Consider the following 21,555-nt stretch of genomic DNA (forward strand, 5'->3'; position numbering starts at 1 on the left):
GTCCACCAAGAGTTCTAAACAAAAATAACTATAACAATAACTATACACGAAGTAGTTACAACACAACCTAGACCTTGTTACGGTCGGCAAATGGATTATCTTCATCATCTTCCTCAGATTCATAGTCAGAAAATGCAGCAGCATTGGACTCTTCGTCGTCGTCGTCATCATCATCATCAGAGTTTTCGCTGATGAATCCGCTGTTTGCCACTGGGTTGGAGGGGTTTGAAGGGTTGGAGGTTTCTGGTTTAGAATAGTCAGAATATTTCTGAAGCGCTTCAACCAATTCGTCATTGGCGTGGATCAATAATCCAAGATACTCTCCCTCGCTAATGACCTGTAAGTAACGCAATACTTTTCGACGAATTTGACGACATTTTTCAAACTGAATAGCACACATATCATTGTCCATTGCTATTTCACCTCTAGACCTATTCAATTGGGATAACTGGTTTTTCAATAAAGTTGCCCCACTGGTGGCCGCCGCAAGTATTTTATCAATCTCTGGACCGGCTTTTCTGAGATCGATATCTGGAATCTCGTATGCTTGGTCCAAAGCAGCATTGCTTGTGCCAGTAACTTCTCCAGGAACAGAACCTCCGTGTCTTCTAATACTGCCAACTTGGGATATTCTGTCGTATTCACTATCAGAAAACTCGTCTGCACTGTCGTCCATAAATTGGGGAACCTGTCTTCGGACGGGCTGATTGGCTCCTCCGGATCTACTTTTGTAATAATTCTTAGCATATTTGTGTAAGGAAACTAGCTCAGAATATCTTGGATCGTTGGAAAACTCAGATTTCCACCCAGCAACCATAGCAATCACCTTCTTGCGGACTCTTGGGATAAGGGTATCGTCACTAATCATTACCTTGAGTCGATCCAATAATTTGGTATCATTGTATAATGGAGTCAATGGCTTCCCACCGTTTGAGACCAATAATTCAAGAAGCTAGGCAAAAATGTTAGTATTTAAATGTCTCAATGAGGATCCTAATTACCCACATCATAAAAAAACAAAAAAAAAAAAGAGAATCATTCTCCATAATTTCAGGATTTTAGAGTAGCAAAAGGCAAGAATGAAAAAAAAAAAAAAAAGATCAACTTACCACAAGGGCCTTATATTGAACTGTTGGGGTCCCATACTTCAACTTCTTTCTGATGGCTCTAGCCGCTTCGGTTGCCCTAAAGTAACAAGTTAGTAAAGCAAAGCAAATCAAAATACCCCAAACACAGTGATCTTCATGAGGACAATATAAAATCCCAATTATTTTCAAGAATATAAGAAGCAAAAACATGTGGTTATGTAAACTTACCCTTCAGCACCCTGGATCTTGATGCTTTCAAGCAACCCAGGCAACTGGATTTCTGGCTCGAATTCCTCAACCGTCTTTTCGCCCAAAAGTTGGTTAATTGAGGCAGTTATGGCGGTATATGGCTTGTCATCGGTGAAGAATCCCATGATTATTCTATCTATCTAGTGTGTGCTTGCTCCAATGGTGTTATATCAGATTCTTTGGAATGATCCTTATCAAAGAATATAAATGGGTTATTTATGCCTCGTTTCTTTTTTTCTTTTTTTTTTTTTTTTTTTTTTTGTAGCGGGTTTTTCTTTTCAATTTTTATTTTTTTTTAGCTTTCTATTTTAAGAAAACGTGGCTCCCGAAATGTTTTAACCTTTTTTTTTTTTTGTTTTTTTGTTATTATTGTTTGTGAAAGAGTTTGGTTGTCATTAATTTTGAGACAGCATCTCAGGAAAGCGATGAGATAACGTATTTGTGGCCACTTGAGATGACTCGATTTCGTCTGAATCATTTACCCGGGATGACGCAATGCACCATAATGCTGCTTACAGTGGTGGTGTCGGTCCCAACATCCAACCAAGAGTGATAAATAAAACAGTTGCAATAATGTGGCCACTAGTTAGACCAAGACCAAGGAGATGGTAAGCCTAGGGTAGCTAGTGCTCTGTGGGACGAGCCTACTACAAACAGTGGACGTCCGTCTTTCTCTTAAGTAGGTGTATATTACTCGATTCTATACTTATTCAGCGTACCCGCTAGCAGATGGGGGCCGAGCCGATACAATAGTTATATATACCTGGAACACATAAGATACTAGACTAATTATGAATCAAGACGATCCAATTACTGCTTAACTGCCTTCAGCTATGATGGTGTTGTTGTTTTTTTTTTCAACAATAACCGTTAGAGAAGGTCACCGACGAACACCTAATCAACTGGTCCACAGGGGACCAGGAAAAATTAACAATTGACAAGCTTTTACCATCTTTGCAATTTTGACTAAAAAATAGTTTCGAGCGGATTCTGATCAAAACATGCTCCATACGGATCTATTTTGTCTCCAAAAAGCAATTTCATATTATTTCTAAAATCATATTATGAACAAAATTAGTGTGATTTAACCATAAGATACAAGAATTTAAAAAATGGTCGAGGTAAATACTTTTGATAGAAGAGAGATCTGTCTGGCCATTGCCGCCAGATTTGATGGTGGATGACCAGACTTTACTGGGAATTTCCACGCGGATGAAGAGATCAAGCGGTTCTTCCGCACTGTCGGAATCCATGAGGAGACGTTGTGTCTTCTCAAAGCGAATTTCATCAAGTCCATCAGCAAAATGGAACAAATTAAGACACATTCCCAATCAAATGGGAAAAATCGCTACAACAGCTTTCCCGAAAGCGTGACTTCATGCGACCACACGAAGTGGCGATTTCATTAATTGCTGAAGAACAACTCAAGGACATCAAGAATTTCGAAGAGCCTGGTAGACTATTTGCATTTGGGAAACAACGGAGTATGAAAGAATTCATTGATGAAATAAGGGAAATGACAATATATTAATCAAAAGATATGTAGAAATATCAAAATTTAAAAAGCCAAAAGGAAAAAGAAAAAAATATTAGTAACAACAGGCATGCAGTAATGATAAAGACAAACAAACAAACAAAAAAAAAAAAATGATAATGATAATGATAATGATAATGACGATGATAAAAGTACAAGTAGTGATTTTTTTTCCCCCCTCAAGCATTAATTGAATCATACCTCAAAGGGAAAAGAAAAAGTTGACCAACAAAATGAGCTAGATAGCGTAATTTGGGTATCTCAACAGTTGTTTCCTGATATCCCAATCGATCATTCTTTCACCCAAATAATTAATCAAATAAATGACGCACCCAACAAATCTGAACGCTGCCAAAAACGCAACAATCCAAAGAATCACCGTCAAGAAGATTTCCGATCTTCTTTCGTAGACACTTTCCAAATGAGAACTATCAGTGAAACCGTCCATACTCAAAACTACAGCGACCAAACAACAGTTTGTCGCCATCCAAAATATAACCACCAAAGATCTAACTAAGGCATAATAATCTTTTGCTTTTGTATCGGCATCACGACCATCGATCCTGACCTTCATGCCAAATCTATTGGTTTCATAATTGGATTTCCCTGGTTCTCTAAGTTCATGCCACTTTTTAGCATACTGAATATCCACGTCCCTTCTATCCATTGGGGCATCCATCGACACAAGAAATTCATTTTGTAACACTTCTTCATTGACATCCAATTCCTCAAGTTCATCTTTCTGGACCTTGGTCATTTGTAACGGTTTTTCTTCGATGATTTCGTCGTCTCTATTACCCCAACTCAAATCATGAAGATTGCAAAAAGCATAAATGTTCAAAACATTGATGTAGGTTGGTGAAATCAAAAGATATTGTAAGAAAGAAGTAAACATATGCCATGGTTCAAAGTATAAGAATGAAGCAAGGAAATAAAGACCGTATGTACATGACAATGAAACCGTCAAATCACGGAAACGGGAATTATGGAACACCAATTCTTGGAAATTACGTTCTTTCAAAAAATCTTGAACCGCTTTCACCGACATGAACACCGCAGCAAACATGGTATAACTCATCAACACTGCGTAGAAGATCAACATCACAAAATAAACTTTGGAAGTACCTTCAGGACGGTTACCAAAGGAAAGAACAAAAGTGATAACGGTAGTAGCAACGTACATCCAAAGGAAAATACCAGCAAGAATTTTCGCTCCTCCGAAATAACCCTCCAATGAAACTGATAAGATTCTGAAAACAAGGAAAAAAGAAGCGATACTGAACCACGAAACCACAAGTTGGACAGTTTGGTAAAAGAATTCCACCATCAACATCATTTTTCTAACAAATGAATGGCCAGAACTCCAGATACGCCAGAAATGAGTGATCGAATAAAATGAAGCGAAAAATGAACCATTCAACCATCTTCTTCTTTGCTTGATCAACGCAGAAATCGCGGTTGGGGTATCAGTTTCGGCAGTGGCAGCCTTAACATACTTTAAGGTCCAATTAGATTTCTTTTTAGCAACAAGTTCGAAACACAAGATACGATCTTCCGCAAGGTACATATTTTTCTGGAACACCCCAGCGCTCGGATCTTTATCCAAATCTTCACCTTTAAAGTATTTTTCAAGTGGACCTACCCCATTTTCATCGTTCAAGATGGCTTCATAACGGTAGGCACTAAAGGCCCCCGGCAACACAGAAATAAACCCAAATGTCAGCTCCGTAGGTTTATCCAAGATATTGGATATTTTATATTCGAAGTTTTGAGCCGCCACAAGGGGATTCAATAAGTTACTGAATTTCGGACCTAACGCGGCCTTAATCTCCCCACAACACCCACCGATTTGTGGATTCATATAAAATGAGTTCCAAAGATGGTAAAGAGAATCACGACTTGGTTGAGTACCGGCATCCAATAAAACCACGACTCTTGGATTCAAAACATCCGCAAAAGATTCGAAACACCAACGATGGGAGTTGATTTTCTTCTTATTTCTTTCTTTCAAACACAATAACAATTGGACCGGTACTGGGTTACGAACAAAAGTAATGTCGCCTTCATCGGTGTTTTGCACCCCCAACATAGTGGTATGTTCGTATAAATGGGCTTGCACTTTTTTTTCGCCAATTTGCCCACGAGCAAAACCATCTTGATAAACCCCAATAGACGAGAATAATGCCAAAGTTTTAGGATTGACCTTGTTACGACCGTCCGCCACAAAACACACGACAATTTTTTTCCAAGATTCGTCACCCCACACTTCAGAATGCTTGAGTTTGGTCAAATGAATAATGTTTTGGATCACCCCTTTCAAAGTCCTGGCCACAAGGAACGGTTCTTCATCGTATAGTGTGATACAAATCAATATTTCTGTTTGACGAGGGATTTTGTAGAAGTTTTGTCTGAGGTTGAATTTGGAAACCCGGAATTGGTTTGGGTCGCACGTCACCGAAGAGTATCTCATATACGCAAACTCATTCCCTTTAGCTTCGAGTTTATATTCTTTCAATAAATAAGAAGCAGTATCACTATCCAAAATAAGATTACCGTTGGTGGTAAGGAACTTTTTCACGGTGGTATGAACTTCTTCTTCTTTGACATCTGAATCATCTGGCATGGTTTTAAAAGATACTGCTTCACCGTACAAATTACCATGTAAATCTTGTTGAAGCGGAGCTTGTGGAGGAATATTAAGAGTGGTCGCCGGTTCCAAATGAGGAGCAAACACAGGATATGGGAGCTGTTTTTCCGTGACATAGTCATGATCGGTGGCCGTAATGCTCGAGCTGGTGGATTCGGTGTCGTTTTCAAAATGGGCATGATCAGGTACTTCTGCAAGGATAGGGGGGATTCTTGGAGGAGCAGTATTCGAATGGTGTAATGGAGAGATAATGTGTGTTTCATCTTCTTGTGTTCTAGGATTTTCCATTCTGGAATTCACAGAAACATTAAGCGGATAAGTATCACTTCTTTCTGGAAATGGTCTAAATCCTTTTTCTGCATCCTCCATGGCATCTCTGCTGGACTGACTGGACGTATCATTAAAATTGACAGTGTTATTGGTTCCCCCATTGTGATTACTGGAATAATAGCCTTGTGGTAGCTGGAATGGGGTGGCTAAGTTGGATCTAACGTTATTAGAAGGTCTGTGACGGGAGGATCTGGAATACGAGAAATTGTCGAAGTGATAGGCATCCAGACCACTGTTATGATTATTGGAGGTCGATGAGCCTCTATTAGGGTTAGCACCCATTATAATTGGTTATTATTACTCAATATTAATAACAGTTAATAAAAGAGCCCAAAAATTCGAAAGAGTCTATGAACCAATAAAACACTACTAGGGCAAGAAACAATTGGATATCTAAGGGGAAAAAAAAAAAGAAAAGTATTTTCACTTTAATTAAACAAAGGACAGGAATTCACATTGTTTTTATTTGAGGTCATAAACGACGACATCGCATATTCGTCAGACCAGCCTTGTTCATCTTTGAGGTGGTATAGTGGTTTGTTTACACTTTGGTGGTTAGACGAATACCATGTTGTTAAGTATCTGCGGACATCACATTTTTTTTTTTTTTTTTTTTCTCTGTGGCTGGTTGTCTGCGTGTGCCTTTAGAATGCGGCAGTTGGTTTCCAACATCGCAGAGAGAAACCAATATTTATTACGTTATCAGGGAAATTGGGATTAAATAATATTAGATAGTAAATACTATGCAGAGGGAGATGACGCTACCCCCCGGGTTTGCTTATCAATAGAGGATGCAATTGTAATCTGGGAAGATATAACAATATGCGCATTATTCGGGTGAAAAGGTATGGGGAACAGCAACACCATGATTTAAACGACCTTGACAGGTCTTGTCTACGGAGTGAAAAGCGAATGATAGTTGGACTTCGATGGGTCTGTTTCTGTGCTGTTGGTATCATCATAGCAATCTTCAAATAATATATGGCCTGTGCTTCGTGTTCTACCAATATCTCATAGTTGGATCATGACGTTCTACTTCGGGGTTGTTCTGGGTTCTTCTGGAGGTGGATGTATTGATTGTTCTAGGCCTATTTTATTACAAAAAAGAAAAAAAACAAAAAACAAGACAAAAGTGATACCTTATTCTTCGACTTCTTTTTTGGACAAACACTCATCCAATGACATAGATATTAACTCCCTTGTTCAAACAACCATTAAAAGGGCATTTATTTGTATACCGCATCTTCAAGCATCATGATGCAGCAATATGTATAAATCATCATCATGCACTAGCATGCGACTCAATGAACCAATATGTATTGATCACACCATCGCACAGATAAGGGGGGAAAACAGAAAATAGCCGAAAGCCTATAATAACCGTATGGAAGCTGCTCCATCCCATCCAAATGATCAAATAATTGTTGTGAGAGTTGATACCTGGGAGAGCTTCTAGGTGTGCACTACAGAATGGCCATCAATTGCATCGGATGACCCAGATTACACTTCCAATCTCCGGAGTCCGCTGGCACGGGGTTTATGGGCGTTAACACCGGTGCGGCAGTTCCACCAGGCCGACACTCATAACGATGGACGTTGCGGATTTCCCGATAAGGTAATCCCGAAAAAAAAGAAAGAGAAAAAAAAAAAAAAAGTATTTAATAATATGTGACGCTTGTTTCTGATTTCTCAAATATATATTTTAATATAAAACACGCAGACACATCTTATGTCAATTTTGCATTTCTCTTCAAAGCCGTCATAGACTGGCATAACTATTATATAATACTTTAGTAAAGAGGAAAAAAAAAAAAAAAGAATAAGAAATAGGTGATGCCATCTTTATCAATGGAAAGCAGCATGCCCCCCAAGGAGGTGCTTAATAAGCAGGGAGATGGAGATCTAGTAAAGGAGAACGCAAGCCAAGCCAAGGATAATAATGAACCAGCTGTCACTGAAAAGACCTCTACAGATTCCCCAGAATATCCTTATACTGTCTTCAACCTACGTGAGAAGTATATGATTGCCATTATCTGTGGGATTTCAGGGTTCTGGTCCGCCGTCTCCAATAACATCTATTTCCCAATCATTTATACCATTGAAAACAAATTCCACGTCACTGAAGAGCTTGCCAATGTGTCAGTGGTGCTTTATTTCTTATTACAAGGGATTGCCCCGATGTTTAGTGCGAGTATGGCTGATTCCATCGGTCGTAAACCGGTGGTGATCTTCTGTTGTGGGGTGTTTGTAATCGCTTGTGCTTGTATCGGGGACTCCAATGTTTATTGGTTAATTCTTGTCCTTCGATGTGTTCAAGCTGCCGGGATCGCCCCAGTGATCGCCATCAACAGTGGTATTTGTGCCGATTTGGCCCCTCGTTCAAAACGGGCTTCCCTTATCGGCTTCACTTCCGGGATCCAATTATTGGCACAAAGTATCGGTGCATTACTTGGTGGGGTCTTGGCATCGGGGTTTCATTCTTGGAGAGCGATTTTCTGGTTCTTATCCATTGGTGGTGGGGTCACCATGATTTTGAGTTTTTTCATCTTACCAGAAACTAAGCGTTCCATCGTTGGTAATGGCTCGATTCCTCCAAAAAAATTCATCAATAAATCACCAATTTGGTTAGTTCCTCATTTCAAGAAGAAGTTGACCAACGACATCGAAACTTTGGAACTTAATACCGCCCAATCTTTACTCTCCAAACTCTTTGATGTTCCAAAGATTGTCACCAATATTGATGTCATTTGTGTTTTAATTCCCGCATCATTTTACTATACCACCTGGACAATGATGTTCACCTCTTTGAGTACTACTTTACAAGAAGTAAGAGGGTATTCGGTTTTGCGCGTTGGTCTTTGTTTCCTTGCTCCAGGAATTGCAGGGACCATTGGTAGTTTTGCTAATGGGAAAATTCTTGATTGGTATTACAAAAAATGCCATCAAAAATATCGTGAACAACTTAGTGAATGGGAAGCAAAATATGGCAATGATTCTTCTTCATCTAACTCGATGATACATGATGATACCAATGTTATCCCTGCCAAACCCCAGTTTTCAATTTTCAAAGTCCGTCTCGCCATGCTTTTCCCGTGCTCGATTCTTTTTATTTCTGGACTTTTGATCTTCTCATGGTGTTTGGAGAAAAATGCCCCCCTTGCCCCTGTTCTTATTGGGACGTTCCTTACCTCACTTGTCAATGCTCCATACGTGGGCTCGTCAATGAACTTATTGGCCGATATGTACCCTGATAAGACTTCTACCGGGGCCGCGTGTGTCAACCTTTCTAGATGTCTAATGGCAGCGTGCGGAGTGGCAGCGTTGAGTAGAATGCAAGATGCCATGGGGATTGGTGGTTGTTTTACCCTCATGGCGGGATTCTGTGGCCTCAGTTTAATACCACTATGGATTGTCACTTGCCATGGTCAGAGATGGTTGGATGAAAGAATAGAGAAAGAGCGGTTGGCAGAGGAGAAAAAGCAAGATATCACTGAAAAGGTATAAAAACTTCATTATATTCCCTAATTATTTTGGTCTTTTTTTTTTTTTCCTCTCTTTTTTCTTATTCGAGACTATCAATTGCTTTAATTTTTCATCTTTTCTAATTTCTCTATGAGCCAATACATTTTATATTGTTTTTCATTAGCTATTGTCTTTTATTTAGCTACTTTCCCCCCTCTTTAATATTCCCAACTTTATTCCTCGAGATGTTTACTTCATGAATTCCCTTTGAATGAGTGCCAGAGAATGGTCACACGAGTCAATGATCGTCACTCACACGATCAACGGTTCGCATTCACTCCCCGTAGCATTTTGGCATTGAATGAGTGAGTGTATACACCAAACATGAAGGAATTATTATTATCTTCGGCTGCTTTGCGTATGATAAATTAAAATCAGAAGAATCTATAATATTTTGAATGAATCATCATCTCTTTAATATCTAACTTATGGGTGTAAAGCATCATTTTTTTTTTTTTTTTTTTTTTTTGTTTCTCATCACCTAGATTAATGGAGAACCTTACAAAATAAGGTAAAGATTTATTAAATTTTATAGTCCTGAGATGAATAGATGATAGGAATAAAGCATAGGCTATGAGCTACTGATAGTCGACTTTCCCATGGGTCGTCATAATTACAGTATTGAAAAATTCTAATTTCCATCTCAATCAGAGCTTCCATCAACACAAAAAAAAAAAAAAAAACACCAGTCACATTAAACAAGTCTCGTAATCTATATTCATGAAAGTATCGTGATATAATCATAAAAGTATCATGATATAATATCATAAATGTGTCGTAATATAATCATAAAAATAACAGAATCCAACCATAAGAGTTCTTCCAACCAGCCAATACCCACATGATATGATAAATGATCACTTATGCAAATTTCAAAGAGCTAAAAGGAAATCTAAAAAGCCAATTTTTTATGAATCGATGTTTTATTTCTTGCCATCGTTCGAAATTTAATCATGCAAAACAAAACAAAATAAAATATCAATTCCAAATCTTTGAAACTACAACCACCAGTCAAGTCTCTACCTTTAACTGGATTCACTCTAATTGCAAAAAAAAAATAAAAAAAGTGGAAGTGAAAAAAGAAGAGAAAAATCTCCATCTTCACTGAGAAAAAGTCATATTCACATAAAAGATCACTTTCAAAGAAACATCAACACTCTAAGACACAAATCAAGGATAAAACTGTCAACAACGCAAATCTCATTATTTTTGTTTTCTGATTATTATTATTATTTTTTATCGTAATTCATACTTCACACTATCACAACTAAGGAAATACACCAACTTATTAGCATTTTTAATTCTTGCATCTCCGTCCTCCTCTTCTTCTTCCCCATATTTTTTCTCATCTTCATCAACTACAAACCCCGCAAATCCAAGAGGTCCACGATCACAATCAGCACATACCAAGTATCGCTGGATATTGATTTTTCCTTGATCTTCTACTGGTCCCAGGCTACCTTCAGCACCGTGGATGATTGGTTGAGCAATGTCTGAGGGCCGCGATACCCCAATGTTATCGAAATCCCACGCGTCACCAATCTTGAAGAACTTCTTCTTCTTGTTCTTGTTCTTTGTAGATTCTTCATCTTTCGAAGTTTGTGGGTTGATCACTTCCAAAGTGGCATTGTCAACAACCGCACATTCTGGGGTTTCGCTGATCTGCACAGTGTTCTTATCATCGAAAGATGATAAGTGATACTTGAACGGGATGATCCGACAATTACACCGGGAAAAAGGACACCGAAGGAGAATTTCCTTATATGAAACTACCTCTTCGGCAGAGTTGAGCTGATCAATGAGGGAATTAAATGAAACACTGGTCATTTTATGGGTGGGATAGAAAATTAAAAAAAAAAAGAAAGAGAGAGAGAAAGATAGATGCATCATGATATGTTTTAGTTTTTGATGATGGTGGAAAAATTGTAAAATATTGTTTACTAGGCGCAGCACAGATGAAATTCCTCCAGCAAAATGATTGAACGTTTTCTACACCTTATGAATCAAGGGGGATGCAAATATATAAGTGGAGCAGATTATTTTGAATGGTTTGGAATCTGGATAGATGGGCAAAGTCGATTGCAAATGGCTTGAAATTTGGGTAAATAGGTACAAGAGGGTTATGAATAGCTTGGAATTCCAGTAAATAAGTAGCTTACCAACGGATTAGAGTTAGGATAAATAAGTATAATATAAATATAATATAAATAGAGAGAAATACCATAAAGAACTTGCAATTCTGTCGAATCATAATCTCCATGGATATTCTAGTATAGTAGCAGTAGTATAGTATAATAATGTCGACAATAAAAGGAAAGAAAAAAAAAAAGAAAAAAAATAATAATAATAATAATAATAATGAATGATAAACAAAAGATTTGATGAGAACACTTTATTCAATTTTTTGTGTTGGCTTTTTTATGTTTTAGTATAATGGTATAATATAGAAATATAAGATAATAATATAATATAATAGAATTGACGCAATCTTCCTGTTGGAGCAGATGATTCAGGATCGGCTTTCCCATTTCTTTTTTTTTTTTTTTTTTCTTGTTCTTCTTTTTTCTTTTGGCTTCCAAAATAATGAACAATAAAAGGGCAAAATTTTTGTTGAAAGTTTGGATAATAGATTGATTGCTAATCATAAATTACACCCTTCGTGGCATAAGCTGTAAAACGCACTCTTGGTATCCTGCAACAACACTTCCGGTTTATCAAACTCCACAACCTTGCCTTGGTCCAACACAATAATCCGATCACAATCCAACACGGTGTTCAACCGGTGGGCAATTGTCAAGATAGTTTTATTTTGACATTCTCTTTTAATGGTTTCTTGAATTATTTTATCAGTTGATGGATCGACCGCCGCAGTGGCTTCGTCAAGGATCAATATCCTCGATGGGTTTAATAATGCACGGGCAAGGCAAAGCAATTGACGTTGTCCCACCGAGAAATTCCGTCCAGCTTCCTGGATTTCGATATCGAGAATCAGTGATTTTGGATAATCGGAATACCTGGAAGATTGACAACCCACTGAAGTACCTTCTTGAAAACAACTGATGCTGGATGAAGCAAGAGAGTCGGCATCGAAACCATTCTCCCTCCCACCAATGATTTCATGATTATCATTAAAAACATTATGGTGCATCGACCCCATCCTCATTGGTAAATGATCGTCCAAGTGAGCAACTCCCACCGCCCAAAGTAATTGTTCATCGGTGTGTTTTCCAATGGGATCCAAATTCTGTCTAATCGTGCCTTGAAATGCTAAACACTCTTGAGGAATGATACTCAAATTGCTTCGCAATCTCGATAATTGTATTTGATCGATCCCTTTCCCATCAATGAAGATTTGTCCCTGCGATGCCTCAATGAGCCGGAAAATCGCCATGGCTAAACTGCTCTTACCGGCCCCGGTACGTCCAACAATCCCCACTTTTTCCCCCGGTTCGATACGAAGTGATAAATCTTTGAGCACCAGGTCAAGTTCTGGACGATATTTGGTGGTATAATTTCGAAATTCAAGGGCACCATTCGATGGCCATTGGGTTGCTGCAGCATCGGAGAATTTTCTATTGATACCATGGTTTGAAAGTTTAGTTGTGTTGGATGATTGGCTAATTGACTCTCCTTCCCTAGGCAAATTGGAATAATCCAAGATTCTTTCCACACAAACCACGTTAGTTTCAATATCCACCGATGTCTTGACCATGACATTCAACGAATCGGTGATTTCTAAAGCGTACCCCATCATTAGCCCCACCACCCCACTGGTCAATGGGGTACCCGCATCAAGAGATAATAATGCCAACACCGAAGTTAACAATATCACCAACGCTCCAATAATTTGAAGTCGGAACGTCAACCAGCGATTGATGGCCCTGAAGACGTATAGGGCCTTCAAGTGGAAATTGACATTTTCAGCATTGATGGCGGTGAATTTCTCGGTTTTCCTGAAAGCCCGAACGGTTTCTGCTCCCAGCAACGATTCTTGTAAATAATTGAATATCGGGGATCGTGAAGCAGAACTGATCCGCTTCAAATCTCGGGAAACCAGAATATAATACGATTGGTAATACCGGTAAATAATTATTAATCCGATCAACGGAATGAAAAATAGCGGTAAATTGAACACAATTACCCCGACGGTAAATAATGCAGAAATAATGGCGCCGAAAAACTTGATGAAGGTTTTGGGTAAATTGTCGTCAATTTTGTTGATGTCATTGGTGAATCGGTTCAAAATTCTCCCTGCGGGAGTGGTATTGAAGAATGACATTGGGGAGTTGATAATGGAATTCAACATTGAATCGTGCAAATGACGCGAGGCATTGATGCAACAGAATTGGTAAAGCACAAAAGTCTTGAGGAAATCAAAAATGTGGGAGATGGTCCCAAGCATCATATAAATTATAAGAAAATAGCTGAAATTAACACTGGAATCATTTATAGTTGAATCATGAGAATGGGTGAAACTAGACCGGAAATCATTTTTCTCTGATAAAATCTTGAGCCAATACTTGCTTCCCAATTGGAAGGCACAACTGGCAAATATCATGGTCAAAAAAATTATGATCCCAGGAATCGAGCATGATTTCGCATACTCGGAATACGTTTTCCATTTGACACTACCGCGATTTGTATGTTCTTCACTCAATTTAATTGGCTTTTTGAGTTTATCCAAATCATCATCATCCTTATCACTAGCAACCAAGGTTTCCGAGGAATTCAAAGAATCAACCGAGCACGACGATATAGGAGATATGGTCAAATCACTGGCAGCGTCATCATCATCATCATCATCATCATTATCATCATCGATTGGGCCTTCAGTTAAATAATCAACAGTTTCTTGACTACCACCGCCCATAAACTCTTTAATCTTGTCTTGCATATTTTCAAACAGGTCATTCGCGATGATTTCCCCATTTTGTAAATAGATAACTTTATCAATCTCATTTTTTTGGAAATTCCCCAACCCATGGCTCACCAATACCCTAATCTTGTTTGCCAATAACCCATGGTGACCCAAACACCGATAAATAATGCGCTTGGCCACTTGAACATCTACCGCACTGAGAATATCATCAAGGATGTAAATGTCACTATCGGCATAAATTGCTCTGGCTAGGGCAAGCCGGGCCTTTTGGCCCCCCAGAAGGGTGATACCTTTTTCGCCAACTAAAGTTTGGTCACCGTCTGGCAATTGCAATATGTCCACAAGAAGATCACAAGCATAAAGGGTTGAATGGTAACGTTCTGGGTCATAAGGTATATGGAAAAGAATATTATCGCGGAAAGAAGTGTTTTGAATCCAAGGGATTTGTGAACAATAGGATATAGAGCCTTTGACAGCACGAGAATGATCATGGTTTCGTAAAATTGGTAATTCTCCAATGATTGCTTTCAAGAGGGTAGATTTCCCGGCGCCGACCGCTCCAACAACAAGCACCATTTCCCCAGAATTGACTGACATGTTGATATTTCTAAGGGCAATATTAGAGTATGAGAAATTATCAAAGTTCCCAACAAGCAGCTCTTCATCAGATGTTTCGCTGATTTTTGGCTTGCTCATATGAGTTTCATCCCACAAAAAACAAGTATTATTTATTGAAATGAATGGCTTATCATTGTTGGCCATAGTGATTGATTCATTAGTTGATACTTCCTCCGTTGAAAGATTGGTCAGTACTTCCTCCGATAATAGATATTCTTCCAATCTTTCTAATGCGATCTTCAGCTCAATGATAGAACTGATAAATGACGGCATTGAAACCACGGTTTTTTGAAGATAGCTGAATAATGAAAGACAAGGGAAAATGGTTTCAGAAGTTAACGGCATCTTGCTGAGCATGATATTGGATACGTTATCTTTGGCTGCTGATTCTGGCATCATGACAATAGCAAAACTTCCGCCAATTACCACCACCATTCCAATGCCCCATAACCCTTTCACTAACGCTCCCAACATCCCGATCCACCACATCCCATCCAATTCTTTCCCGATTCTTATTTCTTTAACTTTTGCCATTAATGCTTGCTCCCAACCGTACAATTTCACACACTGGATGGAGCTCACCATTTCATGAACCTTTTGGGTTCGAGAATCACGGTATTGCATTTGTTGGCGTTTGAGGTTTTTGAGACGGCGAAGAAGTATGGTGTTTAATGGTAAAAGAAGCACGAGAATCGCAAGGGCAAATATAACTGAATTACCAAGGATATAATAAAGAGAATATATGGCGAGGGAAAGTTTCAATGGTAAAGAAATGATTTGGGGGATTTGTTGAGATAATGATTGTAAACGCGATGAGTCAATAGAGATGAGGTTGGAAATCTGGGAGGTTGAATGGTTTATTTGAGCATGATGAGATAGGCATAGAGATTTGGAGTAGATAAGTTGGGTCAAGGCTCCGAGAATGTGAAGTGAGGTTCGATAAAGAAGAATTGAAGATTGTGACGAAAGAAACGAGGTGCCGAAGGATAGGGAAAACATTGCCAACGAGATACGGAAACCACAGGAGAATGCGTGATTATCACTTGTCGGATATATTCTCACAAAATGGATTAATTTATTCAACAAGATTGGTTGGACCGCGCCAACCGAACTTTCAATGGCCTGTAGAAAAATCGCTCCAAGCATGGGTTTCCAAAAAGTGGCAGCCAAGCTACGACATAATTTGTGGGATATTTTCCAACGAGTACAAAGTGATTGGTGGTACTGGTCACTAGAAATTTGAAATGGCAAGCTTTTCACGTTTTGATTGGACAAGTATTTGGCGACCGATGCTTGATGTAAAAGAGGATTAAGCCACGAGAAAGTCAATTGGGAAAGATATGAAGTAGTGGAATTTTTGAAGTTGGATAAACCGCTGGAATAGTTCCGAAGCGAAAAACTCAATAAGATAATGGCGGTGAAAGCCAACAAGGATTTGATGGCGATTTGCGTGAAAAATTCCGGCTGGAAAAGGACATTAATGGACATTGGAGACGACGACGATAATAGCTGATGCACCAATAACCAGGAATTTTGTACCGACAGACAGAGCCAAAATATCAATCTAAGACTAGGGAAGAAATCGAAACACTGGAAAGGAAGGATAATAAATAATATTGTGGTGCAATTGACAAGATCAAGGTTGAACTTTAATGGGGTGTTTGAAAATGACGCTAACGAAGCTGCAAAATTTTCTGCAAGGATTAGAGATATGATATAACAGATGCCTTGAACTGTAATTAAAGGAATGATTAACTTGAATGGTCCGGAGTCTGGCAAATGGTTTGACTTGGAAGTAGTAGTAGTAGTAGTAGTAGTAATGATAGTATTAGCTGAAGCCAAGCGGGCATGGGAAGTGAATGGTGATATTATACATGGCTTGATAAGACGGTGGGAAGCAAGGATCACTAACCACGAACCAAGGCCAACCACAAATATACCGGCGCTGGCGTAATAAAACAAATCTAAAAGAGAGACTGAAGGCATGGCTGAGTAGCGAAAGACATATGGGATATCAAATGCGTTGATTATATTATCGATTATTTTTTTTTTTTGGGATGATCGTTGATCTTGATCTTGTTCTCGCTTATTGGAGGCGCAAAATCGATTTTGATTTTTTTTTTTTTTTATGTTTTTTCCTAATAGTGCAACGAAAGTCTTAGTAAGTTAGAGAGATGGAGAAAAGAATGATGATGGTCTTCTTGGGTGATATATATGGTCCTGTGGGGGAATGAATGGCACAATAATAATGTGTGGATGGAAAATCTCAACAATTTTTTCAGAAAGAAAGAAATCCCCCAAGATGACTCGAATTTGTTGCAGTGGGTGGGTGGGAAAAGTGTCAATTTAACGGTGGGACGGTGGGTCGGTGATAAACGAGACAGGGACGGTGCGGGACGGGGTGTCGAGCACTGCGGGTCCCTGCGTCCCTTTTGTTGTTTGTGTGACACAATCTTTGCGGGCGGTTTTCATCCTATATTTCTTGTATTGTATTCTTTATTTACACTTCTTGCTTGTACTTCTTATATCTCTCAGTGATTGTACGTTTGTTCATTTCTCATGTCTCCTCCCTCGCTTGTTACGCAGTTCCCCCCCCCCTCTTACATTTCTGGTAATTAACTACGGTGGGGCGATTATTAATAATCTCACTCTAATTAATGTGACATGGTTGGTTTTCTGAAAAGTATGGCCGTGCGGTGGGAATTTTCACTCTCTCCCAATTGATTTGGAAATTCCAAACAAAATATAAAGGTATAATTAATGTGGGCTACCTCTTTTGTACTGAGATTTATCATCGGAAGCGAGAATATATTATGGCCGCTGCCTGCGGGAAATACATAATTATCGAAGTGGCATAATTAAGTACGTAACGTAACCATAAAGGTCAATCTGTTGTACGACATCATACACGGTATACAAGCACCCGTCGGTGACCCAGTTATGTCAAATCAAACAAACAACAATCACAATATAAAGTTGCAACATATACGAAAATATCCTTTTTTTTTTTTTTTTTTTTTTTTTTTCAATTCCCTAGTTTTTGAAAAAAAAATGTCCATATCAATAGCCATCAATGTGCATAGATACAAACTAATCAAGGAATAAAAGACAAAACAAATATCACAAAATGACTAAACAATAAAACAAAAAAAAAAAAAAAAAAGACAAAAAGGGTATTGAAAAAACATATGTCACAGTAATGAATAGAGGTATCAAGAAAAAGAAGAAGAAAAAATGGATGATTGCTTTCATCCTCTGTAATAAGCAAATCTTTTCATTAACCACCGTTGATTAATCTCAATCACTCGACTACACATAAATATCCTTCTATATGATCCTTTTGCGTCAAAAACAAGGTGAAAGTAGTGATAATTGATTAAAAATTCGTATATTTAATTTCTTCCGGGCTTTTTTTTCCCCAGTACTAGCGCCAAATTTTTGTGCTAACACACATTTGCTTGATTGGTTAGAACATAAGCATAAAAATGTTCGGTGGGTCCCCGTATCCCCAGAGTATTCTTGATCTTATTCAACGTTGCTATAAATTCATACATAGCCATATATTATGTAAATGATAACTAGCCAAAAACCTATACAAACTTAACTTCAGTTGATCGGCATCTACTTACAATAAACATTAAAGCCAACCAAAAAGACAATGATAACCACGTTGTGAACATTCACTTGAGTTGTCTTCCCAACGTTTCTTGAGACGATAAATCATAGCAAAAGTATATTATACTATACATTAAGACAACCACAACATTCAATTGTTTTTTTTTGTTTTTTTTTTTTGGCGAGAACCACCCGTAACCTACTGAGCTAATGAGAAAAAAAATTCTCCGATGATAGACCTGCTGGTTCAAACATTTCTGCTCAAATATCTCCAGATTAGAAATTAGAAATTAGAAATTAGAAATTGAAAAAAAAAGAAAATTAAGAAAAAATCAGACCCCCATGTCAGACAATGCTCTTTCCCATTCTGTTTTCTCGATCCCCATCGATTCCACAAGAGTCTCGAAGTCACTCCAATCTATACCCCCCGAACTTTTTGGTCTTCCCTTTTCTTCTGGGGTACACTCGATTTCGCTTAGGCCATAATCAATGAAGACAAATTCTTTCTTGTGCTCTGTGTTTCTCATGAAAACGTTTGATAGTTTGATATCGTGATGATACACACCACCCTCGTGCATATGCAGCAATTGTTTAGCACCTTCCACAAAATCCTGAACAGTTTCAGGCTTTTCTGTTAGTTCTTCGGCAAGAAAGCCCGGTCCAACTGCAAAGTAATTTTCCAAGCTGTGTGGATCCTTTAATTTATCATTTGGCTTGAAGTAGACTCTGAAGAATGCAAACCCATAAGCGTTCAATTTACTTATTTTCTTATGTTTATTTGTTCCGTTGAAGAGATCAATCAATTTATAACTCATGTACTCGTTGCTGAAATGAGACACCATTTCTCTTATGACTTCTGTATGCTTCATGCGCGATTCCATATTGATCATATACTTTTGGGCGTCGAAGATCTTCAAAATTAAATGCTTTTCATTATTATCCTTAATCGAAACCCCTGCGTCCTTAAGCTCTTTAATCTTGACCCTGAAAACTTGCGAGTTTTGAAAAAAATCAGTTTGTATGCTTCTGGAAATACCTTCACCCACAAGATCTCCGCGATCAATATAAACAGTGTGATATCCCAAGGATTGATTCGCAGCGGCAAATTTTTCATTAAATCTTCTCTGTATCCCACTTTTCGCCATTACTTCAAAGTAACTGGTTGTGTATGAGTGGAAATCATCTATTGCCGCCTCACAAAAGATGGAATCGAGATAGTCTTTTTTTAGTAATTCCGAGGCATCGCCATATAAACGAGCTTTCTGTAATGCTATTTCCAATTTGGACTTTTCGACTTCTTCGTATGACAAAGCCAAAAGTGTTGAGAGGGGTGACATAGGACCTTCTGTATTAAGGGTACTGGATGACTTGGTACATGTATACTCCAATCTTAAGTGGATCTCATCATTAACGATTTTCAAGTCCAAAATTCGAATGAAAATGTAAGTAAAACTGTCACTCAAAATTCCAATGGGAGTTTTTGTTATCATTAGATAACTTGCGGTTTGATCTATTATCGAAACCGCTACAGAATCGTGCTCCTGATCATCAAGATCTTGTTTCTTTTTCTTGATGACCAGGGATTCTGAGGAAAGGAAATCCAAATAAGCTGTCACCTTCTGAAGGCTCGGTCTTTTAATTTCACCTAACCAAATTTTTCTACCGTCAAAAAGTGCAATGCTAAGATCAGGATAAAGATTCAATCTAGCGTCTTTGCCCCCTATTCTTGCTTGAATTCCTATGGACGTATTAATATTCATTTTTGTTTTCGTGAGAGAACATAATACCCTTTTACACGGTTCAATAACGTGCATTTTAGCTCTTTCTTGATACTCAAGTTCTTCCATATTCAAGTCAGCATTTGTTTTTTCATAGTCCTCACAAGTATGTTGCAATTTTTCGTATAACTTCTGGTTAAATTTACTCAACTCATCAGTCGTTCCTTCCGGCGAGTTGATGGCTTTCATAAAGTTTTCCACGATATCTTTCTCGTTGATTTTCACGGCATCTGGGAACCTAACTCTTTTTTTGATGTGAGCATTGATACGGTTTGAGATGCTTCCTCTTGGCTTTGCTGTGGCGTTTTTTATAAATCTGTCTGAAAAGTAGTATGAAGTAGGTAAATATCTGATAACAGTAGCCCAAAGCTTGCACTTTTCAAAAGATGAGCCATTTTCTACCATATTCATAAAGTTTTCTGTATTATTTCCCTGGGTGAGGTCGATGACCTCTGATAGTTTGGGGATGTAATTTGGATCAGTATGCCTGTCCGTAGCATCGGTCTGTTGAACCTTCATTGCGGAAATAAATGGTTTGTTATTTGAATAAGCGAACTTGAAATTGTGTTATGTTGATATTAGTCTAGGCTGTAAAACTTATTTAAAGGCGGCAAAATGCTCCAACTCTGTTTTTGTGGCGGCAGAAGCATACGGGAAAAGTAAGGAATAATGTTAGATAGAATCCGGTCTACGAATTAATAAGGGCGCTAAATAGTAGTGCAGTTTTCCTTTCTATTGCCAGATTTTTGCTAAGCAAGTGAAAGAAAAAAACTTATTTCCTGCGTGTGTATGGCTGTTGCTATGGTAGAATAAGTATATAGGCATTTAATAATATAAGCTCCGCTTTGGTGAAATGAGGCTCCAAGCAAAGTGCAAGCTCCAATAGTTTGATTTTGTCTATCACTTAACTTAGGCGATATTAATATATATATATATATGGTATACCTCTTCTAGTAGAAGTGCTCTCTGCTGTTGTTTGTCCTCTCTACTGTCCTTATATTTAGCTTTATTATCTAAAGTGTGTAACATAGGTCATGCTCAAGATATCATTATCCTTTTGTCAATGCACTTCTAGGATACATTAGTTCACTAATAATTCTTCGTAGAAAATCCTAGCATTTCGAAGAATTCTTTTTTAGGTATTTGAACATGCCAGGATATTCTATTATCTTCTATTATTTTTTCGAACTATCTAATAAAGAAAGAGAAGATCGAGCTACTTAAATAGAGCGATCTTTCCTGTTTTTCCATTTAATTATTCTTATTTTAGAGGACACGCTTCAACCTTTACACAG

The 21,555-nt window shown here is 38.1% G+C and overlaps 7 protein-coding genes across 7 annotated transcripts; 2 read left to right on the forward strand and 5 right to left on the reverse strand. All coding sequences in view use genetic code 12, as the record gives it.

The window, feature by feature from the left end:
* Positions 1-67: 67 nt before the first annotated feature.
* Positions 68-1,462, reverse strand: LSB5 (Lsb5p; the record flags this gene model as incomplete). Its single annotated transcript, XM_064993963.1, has 3 exons — positions 68-952; positions 1,110-1,185; positions 1,317-1,462. The coding sequence occupies 3 exons, from the start codon at positions 1,460-1,462 to the stop codon at positions 68-70; spliced, it is 1,107 nt and encodes a 368-aa protein (XP_064850035.1).
* A 987-nt stretch (positions 1,463-2,449) lies between these two features.
* On the forward strand, positions 2,450-2,868 carry DASC09_003610 (uncharacterized protein; the record flags this gene model as incomplete). Its single annotated transcript, XM_064993964.1, has 2 exons — positions 2,450-2,513; positions 2,657-2,868. 2 exons carry the CDS (start codon positions 2,450-2,452, stop codon positions 2,866-2,868), a joined length of 276 nt encoding a protein of 91 aa, XP_064850036.1.
* Positions 2,869-3,109: 241 nt separating this feature from the next.
* On the reverse strand, positions 3,110-6,130 carry DASC09_003620 (uncharacterized protein; the record flags this gene model as incomplete). Its single annotated transcript, XM_064993965.1, has 1 exon — positions 3,110-6,130. The coding sequence occupies one exon, from the start codon at positions 6,128-6,130 to the stop codon at positions 3,110-3,112; it is 3,021 nt and encodes a 1,006-aa protein (XP_064850037.1).
* A 1,551-nt stretch (positions 6,131-7,681) lies between these two features.
* Positions 7,682-9,352, forward strand: DASC09_003630 (cation transporter; the record flags this gene model as incomplete). The annotated part of the gene is made up of 1 exon (XM_064993966.1): positions 7,682-9,352. One exon carries the CDS (start codon positions 7,682-7,684, stop codon positions 9,350-9,352), a length of 1,671 nt encoding a protein of 556 aa, XP_064850038.1.
* A 1,254-nt stretch (positions 9,353-10,606) lies between these two features.
* On the reverse strand, positions 10,607-11,197 carry DSS4 (guanine nucleotide exchange factor DSS4; the record flags this gene model as incomplete). Its single annotated transcript, XM_064993967.1, has 1 exon — positions 10,607-11,197. The coding sequence occupies one exon, from the start codon at positions 11,195-11,197 to the stop codon at positions 10,607-10,609; it is 591 nt and encodes a 196-aa protein (XP_064850039.1).
* An 814-nt stretch (positions 11,198-12,011) lies between these two features.
* DASC09_003650 (uncharacterized protein) lies at positions 12,012-16,853 on the reverse strand (the record flags this gene model as incomplete). The annotated part of the gene is made up of 1 exon (XM_064993968.1): positions 12,012-16,853. One exon carries the CDS (start codon positions 16,851-16,853, stop codon positions 12,012-12,014), a length of 4,842 nt encoding a protein of 1,613 aa, XP_064850040.1.
* Positions 16,854-18,814: 1,961 nt separating this feature from the next.
* On the reverse strand, positions 18,815-20,779 carry DASC09_003660 (uncharacterized protein; the record flags this gene model as incomplete). Its single annotated transcript, XM_064993969.1, has 1 exon — positions 18,815-20,779. One exon carries the CDS (start codon positions 20,777-20,779, stop codon positions 18,815-18,817), a length of 1,965 nt encoding a protein of 654 aa, XP_064850041.1.
* Positions 20,780-21,555: the final 776 nt, after the last annotated feature.

Source organism: Saccharomycopsis crataegensis, assembly GCF_037102585.1.
Source record: "Saccharomycopsis crataegensis DNA, jcf7180000000072, whole genome shotgun sequence".
In the NCBI taxonomy this organism is placed as follows: Eukaryota; Fungi; Ascomycota; class Saccharomycetes; order Ascoideales; family Saccharomycopsidaceae; genus Saccharomycopsis; species Saccharomycopsis crataegensis.